Source organism: Neomonachus schauinslandi, chromosome 4 (genome assembly GCF_002201575.2).
Source record: "Neomonachus schauinslandi chromosome 4, ASM220157v2, whole genome shotgun sequence".
In the NCBI taxonomy this organism is placed as follows: Eukaryota; Metazoa; Chordata; class Mammalia; order Carnivora; family Phocidae; genus Neomonachus; species Neomonachus schauinslandi.
The window spans coordinates 178,285,105-178,304,539 of record NC_058406.1 but is presented as its reverse complement, the minus strand read 5'-3'; the positions used below and the strand labels follow the sequence as shown (position 1 = coordinate 178,304,539).

Genomic DNA, 19,435 nt, shown 5'->3' with positions numbered 1-19,435 from the left:
TAAGGCTCCAGCAGGTTTGTTCCCTCCATTCACATTTCGAGCTCCAGGGCTAGTGCCAATAAAATGCAGACATATTATAAATTCACTTGACAAGACTCTTGGGCAGATTCTTGGCTCAGGCATAACAGCACTTCTCATCCCTACTCCCAGGAGCGTGACTGGATTTCTAACCCCTTCCGCCCACCAAAACACTTTGAAATGATCAATTCTGTTTGTTTACAACATCAAGCCTTTCGTGGCACTTAGGGGTGGTATTTAGAAGGAGCAGGTGGTAGAGTGGAACACGGTGAAAAAGGAAACAGACTTTCTTTCATGTCTGAGAGACTTTGGTTCAAAAGAGTGCTCCCACTTAGGAGTCGTCGGACCACGAGCAGGTGATTCCACCTCTGATTCCTGGGTCCTGCTCTCATATGATGGGAATATCATTGTCTTTCCCAAGAGATGCTTGAGAAGGTAAAATACCAGACATGATGCCCCAGAATTGAGGTTCCATAAGTTACACTGTTGGAGAGGAAACAAATGTTTTCTCTATCCTCTAGGTTCATGGACTGGGGCCATGCAAATTGAACTGACAAATGACATATTAACAAGAGAAAAGGTTTATGTCATATGCATATTATGGGCCTCCCAGAAATGAAATGAAAAGATCTGGTCAGGCCCTGAGGCTTACCTATCATTTTAACAGAAGGATGATAAATTTGTGGGGAAGTGACAAGGAGAGGAAAAGGGTTTTGAGCTCCCAGGGTCCTAAATTGTGGGAAGGTAAAGATCTGGGGAAACAAATGGAAGATAGGGATTATTTTGGTGTAAGATAGGGTTTGTGTGTGCAGGCCCCTTTTGGTGTGACTTTCCAGGGAGAGGGGATTTATGACAGTCCTCATTGTCAGAAGTTTCTGGTCTTGGGGCACCTGGGTGGCTCAGGCAGTTAAGCATCTGCCTTTGGCTCAGGTCATGATCTCAGGGTCCTGGGATCGAGCCCCATGTAGGGCACCCTGCTCAGCGGGGAGCCTGCTTCTCCCTCTCCCTCTCCTGCTCCCCCTGCTTGAACGTTTCTCACCCTCTTTCTCTCTCAAATAAAAAAATAAAATCTTAAAAAAAAAATTCTTGTCTTAATCAGATAAGAGAAGCTCTGGGAAGGCTTGTTTCTGCATCTGTTCATTCTCATTGGCCTTCGGTGGCATATTCGGGGGCAGCATATTCTGATCCTTGTCAGCACATTAGTATTGTTGTCAAATTGTCATACGACTAGCTTTTCTGCCAATGTCACTGAAGAAAACAATGATTCATGAATAATTATCCAATAAGAGCCACGGGGAATGCACTGAAATGATAACTTAGTTTGAGGGTAAATTTTTGGACATCTGATCCAGTCTTTGTAAGATATAACTTTAAGGACTGTATTTCTGTCGGAATGAGGAATCCAGTCTGTCTTGCTTGCTACTGGAGTGCCAATGTCTTTTAAGTACCATAACTTTTACTGGTTAAACATATACATGGCACTTGTTCTGTGGCAGACACTGTTTACTATGTTTTAGTCCTCAGGATAGTGTTGGGTAGAAACTGAGGCACAGAGAGGCTCAGTGACTTGCACAGCTATCGAAAGGCAGGGCCAGGAAGCAAACCCAGGCAGTCGGGCTCCAGGGTCGTGCTGGTAATGCCCTGCACTCCACAACTGTTTTTGAGTGAATGAAGGTCAAGTGCCTTAATCCAGACAGCACCAGTCAATGGCCAACTCAAGGTTAAAATCAAGTGTCTCTGACTTAACCCCAGACCCTCCCCCTGCCCTAGAGTGGCCCACGGTGGCCTAGCTCCCCCGGGGGCATCAAGAGAGGCCTGACCTCCTTAGTTTGGCTGAAAGGCAAAATCCAGCCAGTTCTGCTTGTGTAAGCTGCGGGGTGGACAGAGCCTCCCCGGCCCCACGAACCACTGTATGCGGCCTACATCTCTCTCCATCTTCTCACTGCTCTTTCTGGGGTCCAATGGGGCTAAAAGCAAAAGGCAGCAATGTGGAAATGCTAGAACAAGGAGAGAGAGCTATCTGAAGGCTAGAGGGTGTGACACTCACAGTTCTCAGCTCACGTGTTCAATCCACAAATTCTGTTTAGTGCAGCAGAGACCTCCCTGAGCAATACTCCTGGCTCAGTGCCACATCCAGCCTGCGGTAAAAGCAAGTTCTCTTTAATAAAACTCTCCCACTTTCCAAACTAGGGTAGTTCCAAATACCACCTGAGATATATGAAAAAAATTATCCATTGTTTATCTCAAATTCAAATGTAACTAGGTGTCCTGTATTTTCATTTGCTTGATTTGGAAAACCCACTCCAAACACATAGCTTATTGAGCCAATTGAGCTGATTGAGCTGATTGAGCCAGTCTTGGCCAATGGTCAAAAATAAAAAACTAGACAGAAGGAAAAAGACATTTTTCTCCAAGAAAAAAAAAATCAATAAAAAATGCATTCTTAAGGTAACAAATATTAGCGTGTTTATTCGTCGTAAATGGAAGACAGTGGTTAACACAGTGAAGCAGGAGTCAAAAAAGGGAAATGTATCCATTATATAGATACAGATAATTATTTTTCAACTATATATTTGTACCTGTTCACACCTCTGCTATGATGTGGGGCCCCAGGATGGAGATGGAGGAGTGGGAGAGGGAGGAAGAGAAAAGAGAAAAAGACAAGAGAATGAAAAAGGAATTAAGATTCCTAAGTATCTACCCTAGTCCAGAGATTGCACTAAGGGCCATATTTCTTGATCTCGTTTAATCTTCATGAAATATCTTCAAGGTGGCTATGACTCTGTCCAGTTCACACACAAGGCTCAGAAAGGTGAGGTGATGTTTCCATAGCAGTTGAGGTGCCAGAGGAAAGAATCCTCACGTAGTTTGCCATGTTGCCTGCCCACCTCACCCCCGTACCCTTTTGTTGGAGAGTGTGCTAAGTCCTGGACTCAGCAGCCTGTCTGTCTCTCTCTCTCATCCCCATTGTAAATCTCGCTATGGAGAATATAGCTCAGTTGGCCTTGAGTGTGAATTAATCGCTCGTGTGTCCATCTCCTCTAAGTTATAGATCAGCCTGAGGAAAGGGGCATGTCTGATGTGTCCCTGTGTCACCAGCCAGCACACAATGACTGGTATACGTGTTGAACACCTACTATGTGCCTGACACTGGGTAAAATGCTTTGGACTCATTAGCTTAAATCCTCACAAAGACCCAGTGAGCTAGGTTTCTTATCCCCATTTTGCAGATGAGGAAAGCAGATTCAGAGAGTAAACATATTTATGAGAGTAAGAGGACTACAAGAAAGCCCTAATCTCTCGCCCCCTGGTAAGGACTCTTTCTGTCCAGGGTGACATTTAGAAGAAATGCCATTCTAGTATCTACCCATAATTCAAAAGCAATTTAAATGTTTACGAGGATATTTCAAGAAAATTCCAAAGGTGGTTCCATCCTAAACGGACAGCAGAACTTCTTCAAATACATTTTGCTACAAAGATGCTCAGTTCCTGGGACATTTTCCCAACCCCAGGGCACTTTCTCTTGACTTTTCTCCTTCTCTCCAAGGTCTATTCCATTCTCTACCAATGGCAAATTTCTGCTCTCTTCAAAGCAAGTCTGTGCAGTCTGTATATTAAATGGGCATTACATAAATATCTACGCATGCAGATATTGTAATTACTAAGTGATAACCTCACTTGCATTGGGCAGCATTCTGTGTGGTGTCTGGTACACAGAAAGCACTCAATAACTTTTCACCATTATTATTATTAGTCTCAGCTTTGCAGCTTCAACTATCATGCTGATTCTGTATAGCAAATGCCTGGCACACAGTGCTGAAGACAAGGAAGGAATGTGAACACTCCCATGCATTCGTATATTATTTTCCTATTTATAAGCAGCAGTGATGCTGTATTTAGAGGGTATTTCCCAGCTAAACAGCCAGAAAACCCATGGAAGAGACATTGATTGTTTGTGACTATGCATGCATCCCGCTCCCAGATTCTCATATTTCTGCAGTTATGCAGGGCCATGGGAGTAATTCTGGTATGAGCTATAAACAAAAGTGAGCATGGCACTTCCTGCCAGAGCATATGAGTTGGTGCATAATCCTCCAGCTCTGTCCCTTCAACAACCATAATGAACCAATGACTAAGGAGCCCACAGGGACCAGACAGAGAACTACAAGGCAGTGAAGTTCCATTAATCTGGTCCCTGAGTGACTGTGTGGAGCAGAGTTCCCCATCAATTTGCAGCAAGTATTGATATAAACAAGAAATCAACTTCTGTTGTTGAATTAAGCCAATGAGATGATGGAGTTAATTTGTTACCTCAGCATAACCTAACCTATCCTAACTATTGAAAGCCTTCTACAGATTGTATTTCTAATGACTCAAGGATATTCTGCATCCATGTGCCTAGTAATATAACCTGTTTCCTCCAAGGGCTTGTTTGCTTCCTTCCAGGTGGGCCAGAGTTTCACAGACATGCCAGGCTTCCTGGTACCCTGTCCTCCAGTGAGGCTATGCGTGGGTCTTACGTGTGTTCTGTCCCTTTGGAACACAGGTAGGTCCACTCAGATTTCAAAAAGTGCCTGTTCTATATGATGAGTTTGGGTTTTCATTAGGCTTTGGAGAATGGCAGCAGCCAATGTCTCAGGCCAGAATCCTAAATGACTTTGACCAAAATGGCAATGATGAATTCCCCATTTCTGGTTTTATCCTCTGACTTTGTGAACTTGAGTCCCATTTCTGCAACAGAATTATATTCACATCCACTGTTACGACTCTTGTCCAAACCTGTCTTCTCTTTTCTGGGCCACTAAGAGAGCTTTCGAAATCAGCCCCTGCTTCTCCTCTTGCCTCTCCATGACCTATTCTCCCCTCACCAGCCTGGGTGATCTCCCAGGCTTCTCCCTCATTCCACCTACCCCAAATTATGCAGTGACTTCCTACTTCTCTTTGGATACTATCCCAAGTCCTTCACATGCTATACAAGACCCTGTCCACCTTGCCATCAGTATTTCCTACAATACCCTGCCTCGTCGATTCTTTGTGCTGTATCACTGTTGGCCTTTGCTCAGTTCTTTAAAGTAATAATTATGCCCACCTCAGCCCCTGGGCACATACTCTCATCTACACTCTGAATACCCCCTCAGCCAGTTACACCCTATTCAAATACTGTTCATGTTCCAGATCTCAGCCACACATCACCTCCCAGAAAGCTTTCAGACCACTGAGATGAATCAGGCCCCCTGTTACGCACCCTAAAAGTGCCCTTCAAAGTATTCAACATTGTTTGCAATAATATCCTGAGTCTTCTTTTCCTTCATGTCTGCCTTCCTGACTAGACTGTAAGCTCCATAAGGATGGAATCTATGCCCACTTGTTCATCATAGTATCCCCAGCACCTAACACACTCATGCTTATTAAAGTCCAGCTACCAAACAACACTGTCAGTCATTAGTGTTGTTACAGTTGATCAATAAATATTCAGTGACTAAATTGAATGAACAAACTACATGTGGGATTTTGAGCAAGACATGTCACCATTTCAGATCATAATTTTCTCATCTTTAAAATGAGTATTTTGAAATATTTTATGATGTCAAATTTGGGTTATAATTCTCTGATGAATGCCCTCTTATTTTAGTGTCTGCTGTTAAAGGAGAAGCCAAGAAGGAAAAGGTCATGACCCTCCTTCCCACAACAGGTAAAGGGGCAGGTGCTCCTGCCCAGCTCATTCTGTCTTGGACAAACTCTTCGGCTTCTCTCGGTCTCACTTTTTCTTTTTTTTTTTTAATTTAATTTTATTATATTATGTTAGTCACCATACTATGCATCATTAGTTTTTGATGTAGTGATCCATGATTCATTGTTTTCGTATAACACCCAGTGCTCCAAGCAGTACATGCCTTCCTTAATACCTGTCACTGGGCTAACCCATCCCCCCAGCCCCCTCCCCTCTAAAACCCTCAGTTTGTTTCTCAGAGTCCATAGTCTCTCATGGTTCATCTCTCCCTCCGATTTCGCCCCCTTCATTTTTCCCTTCCTTCTCCTAATGTTGCGTCTATAGCTCAAGCTCTGTCATAGGAATAGTTCCTGGGAGTTGCTCTTGCTTTATGGTTCATGGCACACCTGGATTCTCATGATCTTATTAAATCCACAAAGATCATGATATTCTATGAACCATGGAAGATTTCATAATGGGAGGTATTGTCATGTGCCATCATCACCTTTGCAATAATTTCATCTTTCTTTGTCTTTTCTTTTTACTTCTTGATGTTATGAAATTGGCTATACAGCAAGACAGTGAATGCATTGTAACATAAGGAACACGTAGGATGCAGGGGCCTGGTTGCTTTTCCTAACTTGTTGGTAAACAAGCAGGATAATGGGGGGTGGGTTGGGGAGATTACTCTTCATTTTTAAATGTTTTTTAATAGAGGGAGCACATGAGACAGAGAGCGAGCAGTGAGGAGAGGCAGAGGGAGAGAGAAAGAGAATCTTTAGCAGGCTCCAAGACCAGCACAGAGCCCGACTTGAAGCCCAACACAGGGCTCGATCTCACACCCCCAAGATCATGACCTGAGCTGAAATCAGGAGTTGGATGCTCAACCAACTGAGCCACTCAGGCACCCCTAATTTTTATTTATTTTTAATTAGTACACTCATGCGGTTCAAAATGCAGAAGGTACAAAAGTGTATAAGGTTAAAATGGTCCCCAGCCAAACTCTTCCCATCCCCAGAGGACAATAGTTGTACCAATTTCTTGTGTATAAGCAGTGTAATTTTCTTTTTTAAAAAATAGATTTTATTTATTTATTCATGAGAGAGAGAGAGAGGCAGAGGCAGAGGGAGAAGCAGGCTCCCCGCAGAGCAAGAAGCCCGATCTGGGACTGGATCTCAGGACCCCAGGATCACGACCCGAGAGGAAGGCAGACACTTAACTGACTGAGCCACCCAGGCGTCTCCAAGCAGCGTAATTTTCGATCAATATTCAGTCAATATTTCCCCTATTTGAGCCTTTTTCCTCCTCTTTAAATGGGAAAAATTTCTGTTCCACAGGTAATCATAAAGGGTGAAAGGTGATTAAAATAGTAAGCATGAAAAAGTATGAAAAGTAGCAACACCTTCTATCTTATACTACTATGGTGGTCTTTTTATACAAAAAGAGACCAATAGTTTTATATTCTCCGTCTGGCAATTTATTTGAAAACTGCTTCTGTATGGCATCCCATTCAGAAATTTCTGCTTCAGCGCTGTTCAGTTCACACTTCAAATATAGTTAGCAAAATCCACCCACAGGTTTGCAATTATAAAAAGGATTGGTGGAAATGATGTTTCCTTGGTGGAAGGAGGGGTGTCCAAAGACAGTTCTTGGTTAGGAAGATTGCACAGGGCCCACCAACCTGGTTTCACAGGCTCAGGAATCCTGCAAGCCCCATAGCCTAGAGCACCCCTGTAGCCTGGAGCTCGGGAGCCCACATGACCCCAATCCCTCACCTGCACGGAGGTCTCTCCTTCCTGGCCTGGTCACAGGCGAAGTCAGTGTCCACCACAAATGTCACTGGGGATGCATCATGTAGACCGCTCAGGTGGAGGGCCACTCAGAGCACCAGATGGGAGAGCAAGCTGGATGCCAGCTTTGGGCCTGCCTGATGGCAAACGTCTGTCTCAGAGTTCCTGCTGTGGTCACATAACCCACCTCCTCCAGTAACCATGTGTCGGGAAGGAGAACCACAGACCCCACCTACCTCTGATCCCAAAGCTCCAGTATTTAATCAAGAAGTATACCTGCTGGAAGGTCAAACTGGCTTAAGCAGACAGAAGTTAACTGGATCGAAGTTCCCACAAGCTGCTTGAAAAGCCGGGAACACCCTAAACATCCGTCCACAGATGAATGGATAAAGAAAATGTGGTACATACATATTATGAAATACCATTCAGCCTTAAAAAGGAAGATAATTGGGATACCTAGGTGGCTCAGTCGGTTAAGCATCTGCCTTCAGCTCAGGTCATGATCTCAGGGTCCTGGGATCAAGTCCCGCATCAGGCTCCCTGCTCAGCGGGGAGCCTGCTTCTCCCTCTGCTTGCCGCTCCCCCTGCTTGTGCTCTCTCTCTCTCTGACAAAATAAATAAATAAAATCTAAAAAAAAAGGAAGATAATCTTGCCATACACAAGGCATGAATGGAGCTGGAGGACATTAAGCTGAGTGCAACAAGCCAGCCACAGAAGGATGAACACTACATGACACCACTTCTAGGATGTATCCAAAATAGTCAAACTCTTAGAAGCAGAGAGTAGAAAGGTGGTTACCAGGGACTCCGGGGAGGGGAAACAGGGCCACCAGCTAGATATGGGATGTAGGTACATCACTTCGCTTTCCAGGGCCTTAATTTCCTCACCCTTCTAAGGGAATGCTGGACAAGGTGACTTGGAAGGCTGTTATAAATTGTGAGGCTGTGCTTTCACAATCCTATTTCATTCATGAGAACTTTTATTTCAGTGTCTGGAAACAGAGACGTTAAAAAGGAAAAAGAGGCTCCTGTCCTCGGTGTGGCAGGTAACTAGGCCAGCCTTGACTCCTGACTTGCTCTGGAACTCTGGAACACATTTTTCAGCCTGTCTCTGCCTTGGTTTTTCCATCTGTCAAATGGACACCTGGTACCCTGGTATGTAACAGGAAACAGAACCATGGCAACGAGAATAGCAACAAATGCAGGATGCTCATAATGCCACCTAGTCCAAAACAGCTGAGCTTTCTGTCACCTCCGCTGGGAGACCCTCCCCTCCCCGCCAGACCAGGCCAAGCGCCCTGACAGAGGAGCTCAAGCATCCCACCGTGTCCTGTCTACCACGCCTCATATGCAGCTACACATGCGGGTCCTTTCTCCTGCCCGAGGCACAGACTGTAAGCCCCACAGAGGTGGAGACTTGCCCCTTTCCTTCGACCTCTTTAGACCCAACACCCAGCATGATTGCTTGGCCCTCAGTGAGTGTTTGTTGAATGAATAAAGACTGAATGTATGCTTTAAGCATTTCAGGATTTCCCATGACGTTTTCTTTGATAGCACGACCCCACTGAGTGAGCAGGTGACCTGATATTTCCGAACGGCCACTGCTCTGCAGCTTTTAGGAAGCAGGTTCTGGGCTCTCTTGTTCAGGCAAGTTTCTTGTCCACTCTGAGTCTCGGTTTCCTGATCCGGTAAAGGCATCGATGGGATAGATTAGACACCCTGCCTGGTGATCTAAACCCGCCTGTTTATTAAAATGTCGATTTCTAGGCCAAGGTCAGTCCAAGGAGACTACAGTGTCAGGAGAGGATTCTTCCTTTTCATAGGCCCAGTGATTCTGACCTTCACTAGCCCAAGGCCACTGCATAGAGACCCCCAGGGTTTCTCCAGCAACTTGAGGCTGGGGTTGCAGGTTCCTGTGTCTCCCCTGAAGCCTTTTCTCTCCCCAGCTCCTGGCCTTGGAGAAGAGAGGAGGGGAAATGGGGTGGCTTTTCTGGATACCACAGGTGAGTCCCCTCCTCCCTTAGGGCCCTGTGGGTGGCCCCAGCTGCCAAAGGAGCTCCCCCACTTCTCCAGACCCCCACTCTCAGTCCCCACAACCCAGTGTAGCATCTCACCAGTCTTCAGATTGTGTGATGCACAGAACTCTCTGAGCGTTAAGTAAGCGTTGAAAAAGACCATGTTAGTAAAAAATGTAAAGAGGAGCATTAACCACTATTTCTACCTGTCAACTGCTGTGCTGGATGTTCAGGGAATAGCTAGGAGATGGGGGGATTTTAACCTAGCAGGGTCTCTCCACTCGGCTACCTGCTACCAATATCTGGGAGAGTGATTGATTGGTTGATTGATTTTGGTGGGGACGTCTGGGCCACATCCCAGACGTATTCAACCTGAATCTGTGAGAATGGAGCCCAAGCATGAGAATTGCAGAATTTTATTTTATTTATTTTTTTTAAATATTTTTATTTATTCATTTGAGACACAGAGATACAGAGAGAGAGAGAGAGCATGAGGAGGGGAGAGGCAGAGGGAGAGGGAGAAGCCGGCTCCCTGCTGAGCCAGGAGCCTGATGTGGGGCTTGATCCCAGGACCCTGGGATCATGACCTGAGCCGAAGGCAGACGCTTAACCATCTGGGCCACCCAGGCGCCCCCAGAATTGCAGAATTTTAAAAAACCTTTTTCCTAGGGATGCCAGTGCCCAGTGAGGGCATTGTCTGTTAGATAATGTAGTCATTTCCAAATGCAGTGCTGTTGAGGACTCGAGGCCTTTTCCTTGGGCTTCCCATTGTACGTGAACATTTCCCACCCATCCCTACTGTCTCCAAACGCAGAGATAAATTATTCACTAAGTAAGTGTTCCTGTCCTTCACGTGGACTTCTCTTATCTAACTTGTCATGATGTATGCCATCGGCTGTCACCTCCTGAGCGCAGGCACTGCCTTTTATCTTTGAATTCCTTGCACCCAGCTGTGGGTATGAGTTCAGTAAATGTCCAAAGAGGAAGCATGTCTGCCTCAATGTCAGAAACAGGGAACTTCCGTTGTGAGAAAAGCCTGCCAGTGACATTATCCGCGAATCTTTTCCAGAGCTGCCTGCAAGGTCGGTCGATCTGTCTGCCCTGAACCTGACAGAGCTGGTGAATGGAATGCTGAATAGAGCTTATTTAAAAGGTACCTTTTTTTTAAAATTTAAATTCAATTAGCCAACTTACAGTACATCATGAGTTTCAGGTGTAGTGTTCAAGAAATTATCAGTTGGGTATAACACCCAGTGCTCATCATATCACGTGCCCTCCTTAATGCCCATCACCCAGTTACTCCATCCCCCCGCCCACCTCCCCTCTAGCAACCCTCAGTTTGTAAAAAGCACAATCCAGGCCCACTTCTGCCTTGTACCTGCTTCACTTCTGCAACATGGGCAAGACAGGGCACTTCTCTGCGCCCCAGCTTCTCCGTGTTCAGATGGAGAATGCAGTGTCCTGCCTGACACCTGATGAGATTGAAAATATCCAAATGAAGTCAGAGGCTCACCAGCATTTGGAGAGCAAGCTGCATTCCAGACATGACCTATGTGCAGGCATTTCTGATCACAACTACACTGTGGGAGAATTGTCAGGGCTTAGGGACAGATCAGGAAATAGTCAAGTGACATGTACGTATGCAGTTTTTGGTTTGCTTTTAAGTGATTTTATGTATTATTTCCAATGTGTGCTATTTTATTATTTGTTTTTGTTATTTACTTTTATTATTTGTTCATTGTATTTTTTTTTTTAAAGATTTTATTTATTTATTTGACAGAGAGAGGCAGGGAGAGAGGGAATACAAACAAGGGGAGCAGCAGAGGGAGAAGCAGGCCTCCCGCGGAGCAGGGAGCCCGATGCGGGGCTCGATCCCAGGACCCTGGGATCATGACCCGAGCTGAAGGCAGACGCTTAACGACTGAGCCACCCAGGCGCCACCTTGTTCATTGTATTTTTAATTTCTATTATCTGTTTATTAATTGATGGTATTATGATTGTCAGGAGGCATTTGTCTGATGGCTTCTTTTATTTTAATATCCTTGGCAGATACCAAGTTCTTCTCCTTGCTAAGCATCACTTCCTACAGCTCCTTTGCCTTCCACAAGTTTTCTGTGGCCATTTACAACAGTAAGTGCTGCCGGGCTCTTCTTGGTGGTGTTGATGATGACGGGTGGGCCGGCAGGGCCAGGCTTGGTGTTGGGACCGCCCTGTGGATCGTTGTCTCTTCACAGTTTCCAACCTGAAGACTGTGGACACCACCAGATTCCCCACCCGGTACTGCTACTGTCTGAACAACAGGACCAATGACTTATCAGGTAGGTGGAGCTACCCGCCAGGCTTGCGGCCTTCCTGATTTTGCTTGTCCCCTTTCAGATAAGTTTGACTCAATTTTTTTTCTCCTTAGAGTGAAATAAGAAAAGACAGTGGTATCTATAATGCTTAGCTGTGTACACATTCACTGTCACAGAAAGTTCTTTTCTTGGTTTTTATCTTAGACAAATAGTTACGTCTGAACAAAGGGGCAAGAACAAAATGTTCATGCAGTGTTATTTTAACAGAAAACTCTGAGAACAAGGTAAATACCCATCATTAGGAAAATGGTTAAATAGTCTAAACTTTGGGAAGCAGCCACAGGCCATGCATAAGTGAATGGATGTGGCCGGATTTGGCCCATGTCTGGAAACATTTCCATGCCATTATTAATTAGAAAAGCAGAGTTACAAAATAATGTGTAGAATACACTGTCCTTGGTGAAGAGATACATCTCTGGACACGTGTAGGTGTTTACCTCTGAAAGAAGATCATGATGCGTGCTTTGCAGTACACGAGGGTATCCCCAGATCTTATTGTCAATGCTAGGATACTCCTGTATTACTTTTATAGTTAAAAATTAAAATTGTTTGATGTTCCTTCTATTTAGAGAATCCTGAAAAGTAAAACTGAACGTGAGTATCTCACCACTAATCCTCCCGTTCAGTGGTTCTTAACTGAGCACATACCGTTAGCCAAACTCTCTTCTAAGTGTGGGGGCACCACACTGGGCAAAGTGGATACACACACTCTGCTCTCTTGGGCTAGATTCTATAGGAAGGGACAGAGAGTCAAAAATGCCTGGTATGTTGGCTACTAACACGACCATGAGAACAATAAAGCAGGGGAAAGGGTGAAGAGGGAAGTGGTGGCAGGTACAGCTGCTGTATATAGTGGGGGTCAGGGAAGTCTTCTCTCATGAGGCAGGAAGTGGAGAGACAGCCCTGTGGTACCCAGGGACAGAGTGTTCCAGACAAAAGCCCAGGCAGCAGGGTAAGGATGAGAGAGGCCAGCATGGCTGGAGCAGGTGAGCCAGGGCAGATGGTCATGGGAAATGAGCTCAGAGCTGGGGGGGCAAAGCAGGGAGGGTGTTGAGGATCAAGTAGAAGTTTATAGTCCACAGCCAGGATTTTGATTTTCACACTGAATAAGAAGGAAGCCAAGGTGATTGTCCACACAGAGGAGTGATATGATCTAACTTACATTTTAAGAGGATCTCTTTGGCTTTTCATTAAAAAAAAAAAAAAAAAAAAATGGATTGTAAGAGAAGTAAGGCCTGAAAGTGGAAAAGCCTCCTGGTCTTTTTCTCATTTGACCCAACCTTAAAAATATTTTCCAGGCTGCAAACTGCAAACATTTGTAGTGACTACATAACCTGTAACAGTCAGCATTTTCTTAGCCATATACTGTTGACTTTTGGGTGGATTCTAGGTTTTTCTTAACATAAAAAAATCCTGTATTGGACACCTTGGTGCATAAAACTTTTTCCCCTTTTCCAGATTACTCTCAAAGGATAGATTCCTTGAAGTGGAATTTCTGGAACAAATATTGTGAACATTTTAAAGAGAGTAATTAGTAATGTTTAATGAGTACTGTGTGCCAGGCCCTGCAGCAAGTACCTCACAGCCATTATCTTGTTTAACTGGCCCTTCAAATCTTCTCAACAAATTACCCGTGGGAGGACAAATGTTGTCCATTACCACAGTTTCCTCAGCCTCTCATTAGCCCCTGCTGGGGGCCCAGTTTAGTGTGGGCACTGTGTCCCTGCCCTGATTGTAAAAAGTGGAGTCACATCTGCAGGGAAAGAGTTTCTAATTCCCCTCGGTGAGCCAAAGCATATTTCCGCACACTTGAAACGATTATTTGAAAAGAGTTGATCCATAGGTCATCACCACTGATAAAATCGCACGCTGCTCCTCCGGTAAGCCACAGGAATTTTTTTATGAGGTTTCCAATGGACACATCACAATGTGCTGGTGTCCACTCCCCTCAGATCATTGCCATGAGAGGCTCAATGCAGGCTAGCATCTTGCCATTGCTCGGTCCCTGGGGGAAGATGTCTTTGTGGGTACTCTTCAGACCTGGATCATTTTCACTTGAATATTCTCAACTCTGACTTAAAGCCCCCCTTGGGAGGGTTATTTGCATATTTTTTCTTTTTCTGAATGAAAATAGCTTAATTTTTCTTGATTTTAAAAAATAACGTATTACGATGTCAAAATGCCATACAACAGGGACAGTATAATAAAAAATATCTGAAATCCCAACATCCATAGGTAATCACATCACCCAAGGCAGTCTAAGCCACCTCTCTAATCTACCCACCTAAGCCATCTGTCAACTAGTTATCTAACCTACCTGTCTACCATCCCACCTACCCCATCCATCTGCCCATCTATCTACCCATCCCAGTCTGTATTCTCTATATTATTTAAAATACAAACCAGGCTATTATGACAAAGGGCCCCAAAATAAGGTGCCTGGCAGAGGGTGGAAGGTAATAGTTTTCGTATGTGACCATCTTGGTAAACATACCAGGGCTGCTCTAGTTGACGGTTTAGGGAGCCCAGGCTCCTTCTAGGTTGTTGTTCTGCCTCCCATAATGCATTGCCCTTGTTCTCATAATCCAGGATGATTTGCCACCTCATCTGCATTCCAGCCACATGGAAGAGGAGAAAGGAACTGATGATATTCCCACTCACTATATAAACACAGTCTGGAAACCTTCCACATGGCTTCTTCTCACACTTTATCACCCAGAATTTAGTCATATGGCTGCACCCAACTGCAAACAGGCTCAAAAATGTAATTTTATGTTAAACCACCATATGCCCAACTGAAATTTCATGTTCTCTTATTAAAGGAAGGTGGGAGAAGAGTTATTGAGAGACAGCCAGCCATATCTACCACCTTTTCCATACAGCCTCACAATCCACCTTTAAACTAATCAGTACATCTTAAAAGCCATTCTAGTCCAGTGAATATAAATATGTCTCATCCTTCATATGAATTCATAGTATTCGTTGAAAGAATGTACCATAATATATTTAATTTGTCTCTTCTTGATGGAACCTTAGTTTATCCCCGGTGTTGTTATAATTATAAACAATGCTATGATGAATACCTGTGTATTTAGAGTACTTGGAGTACCTGCCTAATTACGCTGTAGGATACAGTCCTTGAAATGGAATTGTCTGACAGGGAAGCAATTTTGTGGTGATTCAAATAGCTAAAATTTCCTCTAAGACATCTTGCATAAGTTTACACTTCTACCGATAATGTTTGAGAGCACATGTTTTTCCACACCCTTGCGAACACAAAATACTACGACACATTCTTAAATCATTACCAGTTGGATAGGCAAAAAGGCTTTTCCCCCCTATTTTCTATGTATATATAAAAGTAGTCAGAAATCACTCATCTATAGGTATTGCTAGTAAATTAGATTCAAATTTTCATCAAAACAAAGAATGTCTCTGAGGTAATGATAGCTGGTTCTCTTCCAAGCCTCATAGAGAGATTGTAAAAGCCATTCTGAAGGGAGAGTTCACACAGTGTGTTGAGTAAGACGTTGCTTGGGCAGCAGTGGGAACATTGGGGAGAGTGGGAGCTTTCGCCCATTGTAGACCTCAGTTCAAATTCAAGCTCCACCACATCCTCTGGGACCTTGGGAAAGTTCCATCATCTCTCAGAAACTTGGGCACAACCTGGACTCCATCTTGGTGTCCTGACTCCAGAGCCATGGTGTTGGCTTCCGTGAGGTGTTAGTAGCAGATTACGGTTTACTGGTCTGCTTACGAGTCTCTCTCCCACTAATCTCAGCTTCTGCTGGGCAGAGATGGTGTCTCACACAATCCTTCGGTACCGAGCAGGTGTCTGGTGCCCTGCAAACACTCAATGAATGTTTATTAGATAAATGAATTAATGAACAAAAAAGACATTTGAGAAGTAGGAAGAAAATAGATGGAAGAAATAATGAAATAATACCCTTCCTCAGTTTCCACAGTGTGACCAAGGACAGACTGGTCTAAACAGACATGGAAAGGAGGACACCCAAGCTGACGTCACTTCTGCATGGCCAGGTGTCCACATCTGCATTGGTGTTCTACCACGCCTCTCCTCCCAGAGATTGACCATGTGTCCGCGCAGTATGATAAAATCGCACCATGGCTCTGGTTCACGTAGAGTGGTGTCCACCTCCTGTTGCCCTCGCATGCTGAACATTCCATTGGTTGTCCCATGACATATTCCTGCCTCTCTGGGCTCTGCATTTCCAGTCCTCTGTGTTCTATATTTTCAAATCAGCTTGCCCCCCCCGCCTGAGCTCATAATCCCATTGAGTAAAAGAAGTGTTTTTACAAAGCGCAAAAGGAGATTATCCAGATGACACCAGAAGCTTCTTCTTACTGTTTGGGGCTCCTAGAATTCATATCCTTGTTCTGTAAGCCAAAAACCTGTTGGATCCTGGAAAACCATGAATGAACAGCAGAGGAGGTAGCGGCTGTTTGCCTGGAGGTACATTGGGAGCTTTCCTTGGTCGATGGTGCCCACCCTGTCAAGCAATGGCCCTTATTCAGACTCTGCTCAGAGGGAGAGTTCACAAAGATTTGATAGCCTGAAATGTGAAATTCTCCCAATCTCCTCCCCTCAGCCTTCTTAACAAGGGAGACAGGAGCAGGGGTTCCTGGTTCTGTTTTGTCTAGTCTCTTTATAACCCATCACTAACGCTGACATCACATTTTGAAAATCCAAAACTATGTAAATTCAGGTTGCATCACTGTGAGGCTGCTTCCTGTCAGATGGACTTGGTATTCTAAAGCAATTAGAGGAGATAACAGGGGACAACAAATGAGAAAAACCATTATTCAGTAATGTGGCTCTTCACAGCCATTTGGAGTTGGCACAGAGGGATTTGGAGGGAGAGGGCAAGGGGAGGAGGAAGGGGACTATGATGGTGGATCCAGAAGTTTTCTCCCTGCCTGGAAATAAGACACCTTTATAATTAGTAATAGTTCTCTGTATGATCGTTAACATTCCTCAAAACACTGGACAAAATTAAACATGTAAAATCTACTCTGAAAAGTCCAAATACACGGTACATTTTTCCCTCAAGTTTCTGGATCAGAAATTTAAATTTCCTCAATCCTTCTTGCAGATTTCACAGCCCTACTGGTGGACGTCATTGGAAATTCTACCAGCTACCTCACAGAGATTTTTAAGTCGACTTCCATCCTCTCAGGTGTGTTCATCTTGAAAATGCATGGGAAATTGGAGATTTTACAAATTTGCAAAATCTAATAAAAAATCAAAATATTTGCAAAATGTAATCAAAATATAATCAAAACGAATTTGCACCTGCCATGGGTATATAATCAAAGCTAGTGGACCCCCCCACCGCCAAGCCTTGCCACAGGTGAGCTGCCAGGAACCTCTGTGTAAGTTTTTTTTAGACAATCAGTGCTGTCCAATTTCAGCCACTAGTATTTGAAGGCACCATCTTCCAATCAGAGCTATTCCTGGTATCTAAAAAGTTGGAGGAAGAATCCAGGGCTCAGAATTAGGGGAATCTAGGCAGAATCAAGAGAACAGCTTCTTCTAGATAGCTATACTCCCATTTTAAAGATGAGAAACTGAGATTTGGAGAGGTTGCCTATTTTGCTCAAGGTCAGTTCAGAATTTACTATCAGATCTATATGCAGCCCAAGCCCATGTCGGACATACTGTTGAGAAAGATCTGCCTCATTCACAAGGTGGCTTCATATAACCCCCAAGCAAGTTGCGTTCCCCCAGTGACCCACTTTGCAAAGCACAGATCTAGTCAATTGCCCACACATGGCCTCATCAGAAGGCCAGTGTGTGGCACCATGGAACAACTACTGTATTAGAAACAGGGAAGGGAGAAAGAGAAATAGTAGTACATATCATCAGCTGCCAGGGACTCTTCCAGGGGCTGTCCATGTATTCCCTCATTGGATCCTCACTATAACCTTGTGGAGTAATTACATATTTATCCCCATGTTACAGGTAAGGAAACCATGGTACAGAGAGGTCAAGTAACTTGCCCAAGGTTATTCTGCAGAAATGGCATTCTAACCCAGGTGATCTGATTCTAAAGTCCATGCTCTTGCTCACTATGCTAATATACATAATGATAGGGCCACATTCATAGTGATAATTATTATTATTATGACTATTTACTGAGTTCTTCTATCTTCCAGGCACCACACACATTATCTCATTGGGTCATCATAACCATCCTTTGAAGGACATGCCAGCAAATGTCCACATTGCTTTTGGCAGCATATTTTTAAAAAAAATTTTTTTTTGGCGGTGGGGAGAGAGAGAGCATGGTGCAAGCAGAGGGGGAAGGACAGAGGGAGAGGGAGAGAGAATCTCAAGTAGGCTCCATGCCCAGCATAGAGCTGGATGTGGAGCTCAATCTCATGACCCTGAGATAGATCATGACCTGAGCCAAAATCAAGAGTCGGAGGCTTAACCCAGCTTTGGGCAGCATCTTAAGGGACAAGTACACTTAGAAATTCATTCATTTTCAGACTTCTGCAGGTCTAACAGGGCATCTATACCATACATGATAAAACATAACCAGCAGCATCCAGGGCAGCATACCGTAATCAAACACACTCACATTCATTTAGCAACATGGCCCTTTACACTAAACAAAACAGATAAAGACTGTCAATAACCTCATATCTCTCAAGTCAGGTTGCCACCAAATAAGTTTTGGTACGAAACTCACACAAAACCTTCCATCTTACAGTGATTTCGGGATTTGGAAATCTCAAATGAGGAACTGTGGAATTCGAAGGTTTGCCATTTTAAAGATAGGTAAACTGAGTCCTAGAGACATCAAGCAGTTCACTCATAGCCACATAGCTAGTAAATGGCAGAGCTGATGTTGTAATACTGGCAGCTGACCCCAGAGGCTGTGCCCTTCGCCATTACATTATACTGTATCCCCCGCCACCACCCCCCCCAAAAAAACCCCAGAAAATCAGGACTGCCTTAAAAGGAAGGAGTTAGCCTTATTTTCCTGTAACATCCTGAGCTAGGGATTTCTAGCTTGATTTTCATTTCAACCAAAGACCTACAGCTTCAGACGCCTTGCTAAGTCTTGTGTACTGGTTTGTCTTACAGTGAGTCAAACGAACGAATCCGACTGCATCTTCATCTGTGTGATGACAGGAAAGTCAGGTGAATCATCAGCCATTCTTTGACAAGCTCTCTGAGCTGAGAATTAAACAGAACCCTCTAGCAGGTGAACCCAAGATTCGATCCTGTTTGTGTGGTTTTTGCAGGAAGGAATCTTTCTGACTTCTGGGAGATGGCGGAGAAATCTCCTGTCATCAACTACACATTCACCAGCAGCATGTCTGGTGTTCTGGGTGAGTGTAAACCCCCCACACTCCTACTATAGTCTCCAACTCAGCTAGCAAACTGAAGACCGAATGCTGCCCTCAGGTGTTTTATTTAGCTACACTGTGCTAAAATCAAAGGATTTCACCACTAGAGAAAATTAATCTCTGGATTCTCTTACAAGTGAAGATCTGGTAACTCAACTGGAGTTGAGT

General features: G+C 44.2%; 1 protein-coding gene across 1 annotated transcript in view; it reads left to right on the top strand.

Moving 5' to 3' along the window:
- The first annotated feature begins 4,485 nt into the window (after window positions 1-4,485).
- Window positions 4,486-19,435, top strand: part of HHLA1 (HERV-H LTR-associating 1) — a 33,576-nt gene continuing 18,626 nt past the window's right edge. The window contains exons 1-9 of the mRNA XM_021688714.1: window positions 4,486-4,564; window positions 5,651-5,710; window positions 9,465-9,521; window positions 10,603-10,686; window positions 11,583-11,663; window positions 11,768-11,851; window positions 17,002-17,085; window positions 19,002-19,058; window positions 19,163-19,255. Coding sequence (XP_021544389.1) covers window positions 4,486-4,564; window positions 5,651-5,710; window positions 9,465-9,521; window positions 10,603-10,686; window positions 11,583-11,663; window positions 11,768-11,851; window positions 17,002-17,085; window positions 19,002-19,058; window positions 19,163-19,255 — 679 coding nt within the window. The remainder of the gene's footprint in view (window positions 4,565-5,650; window positions 5,711-9,464; window positions 9,522-10,602; window positions 10,687-11,582; window positions 11,664-11,767; window positions 11,852-17,001; window positions 17,086-19,001; window positions 19,059-19,162; window positions 19,256-19,435) is intronic.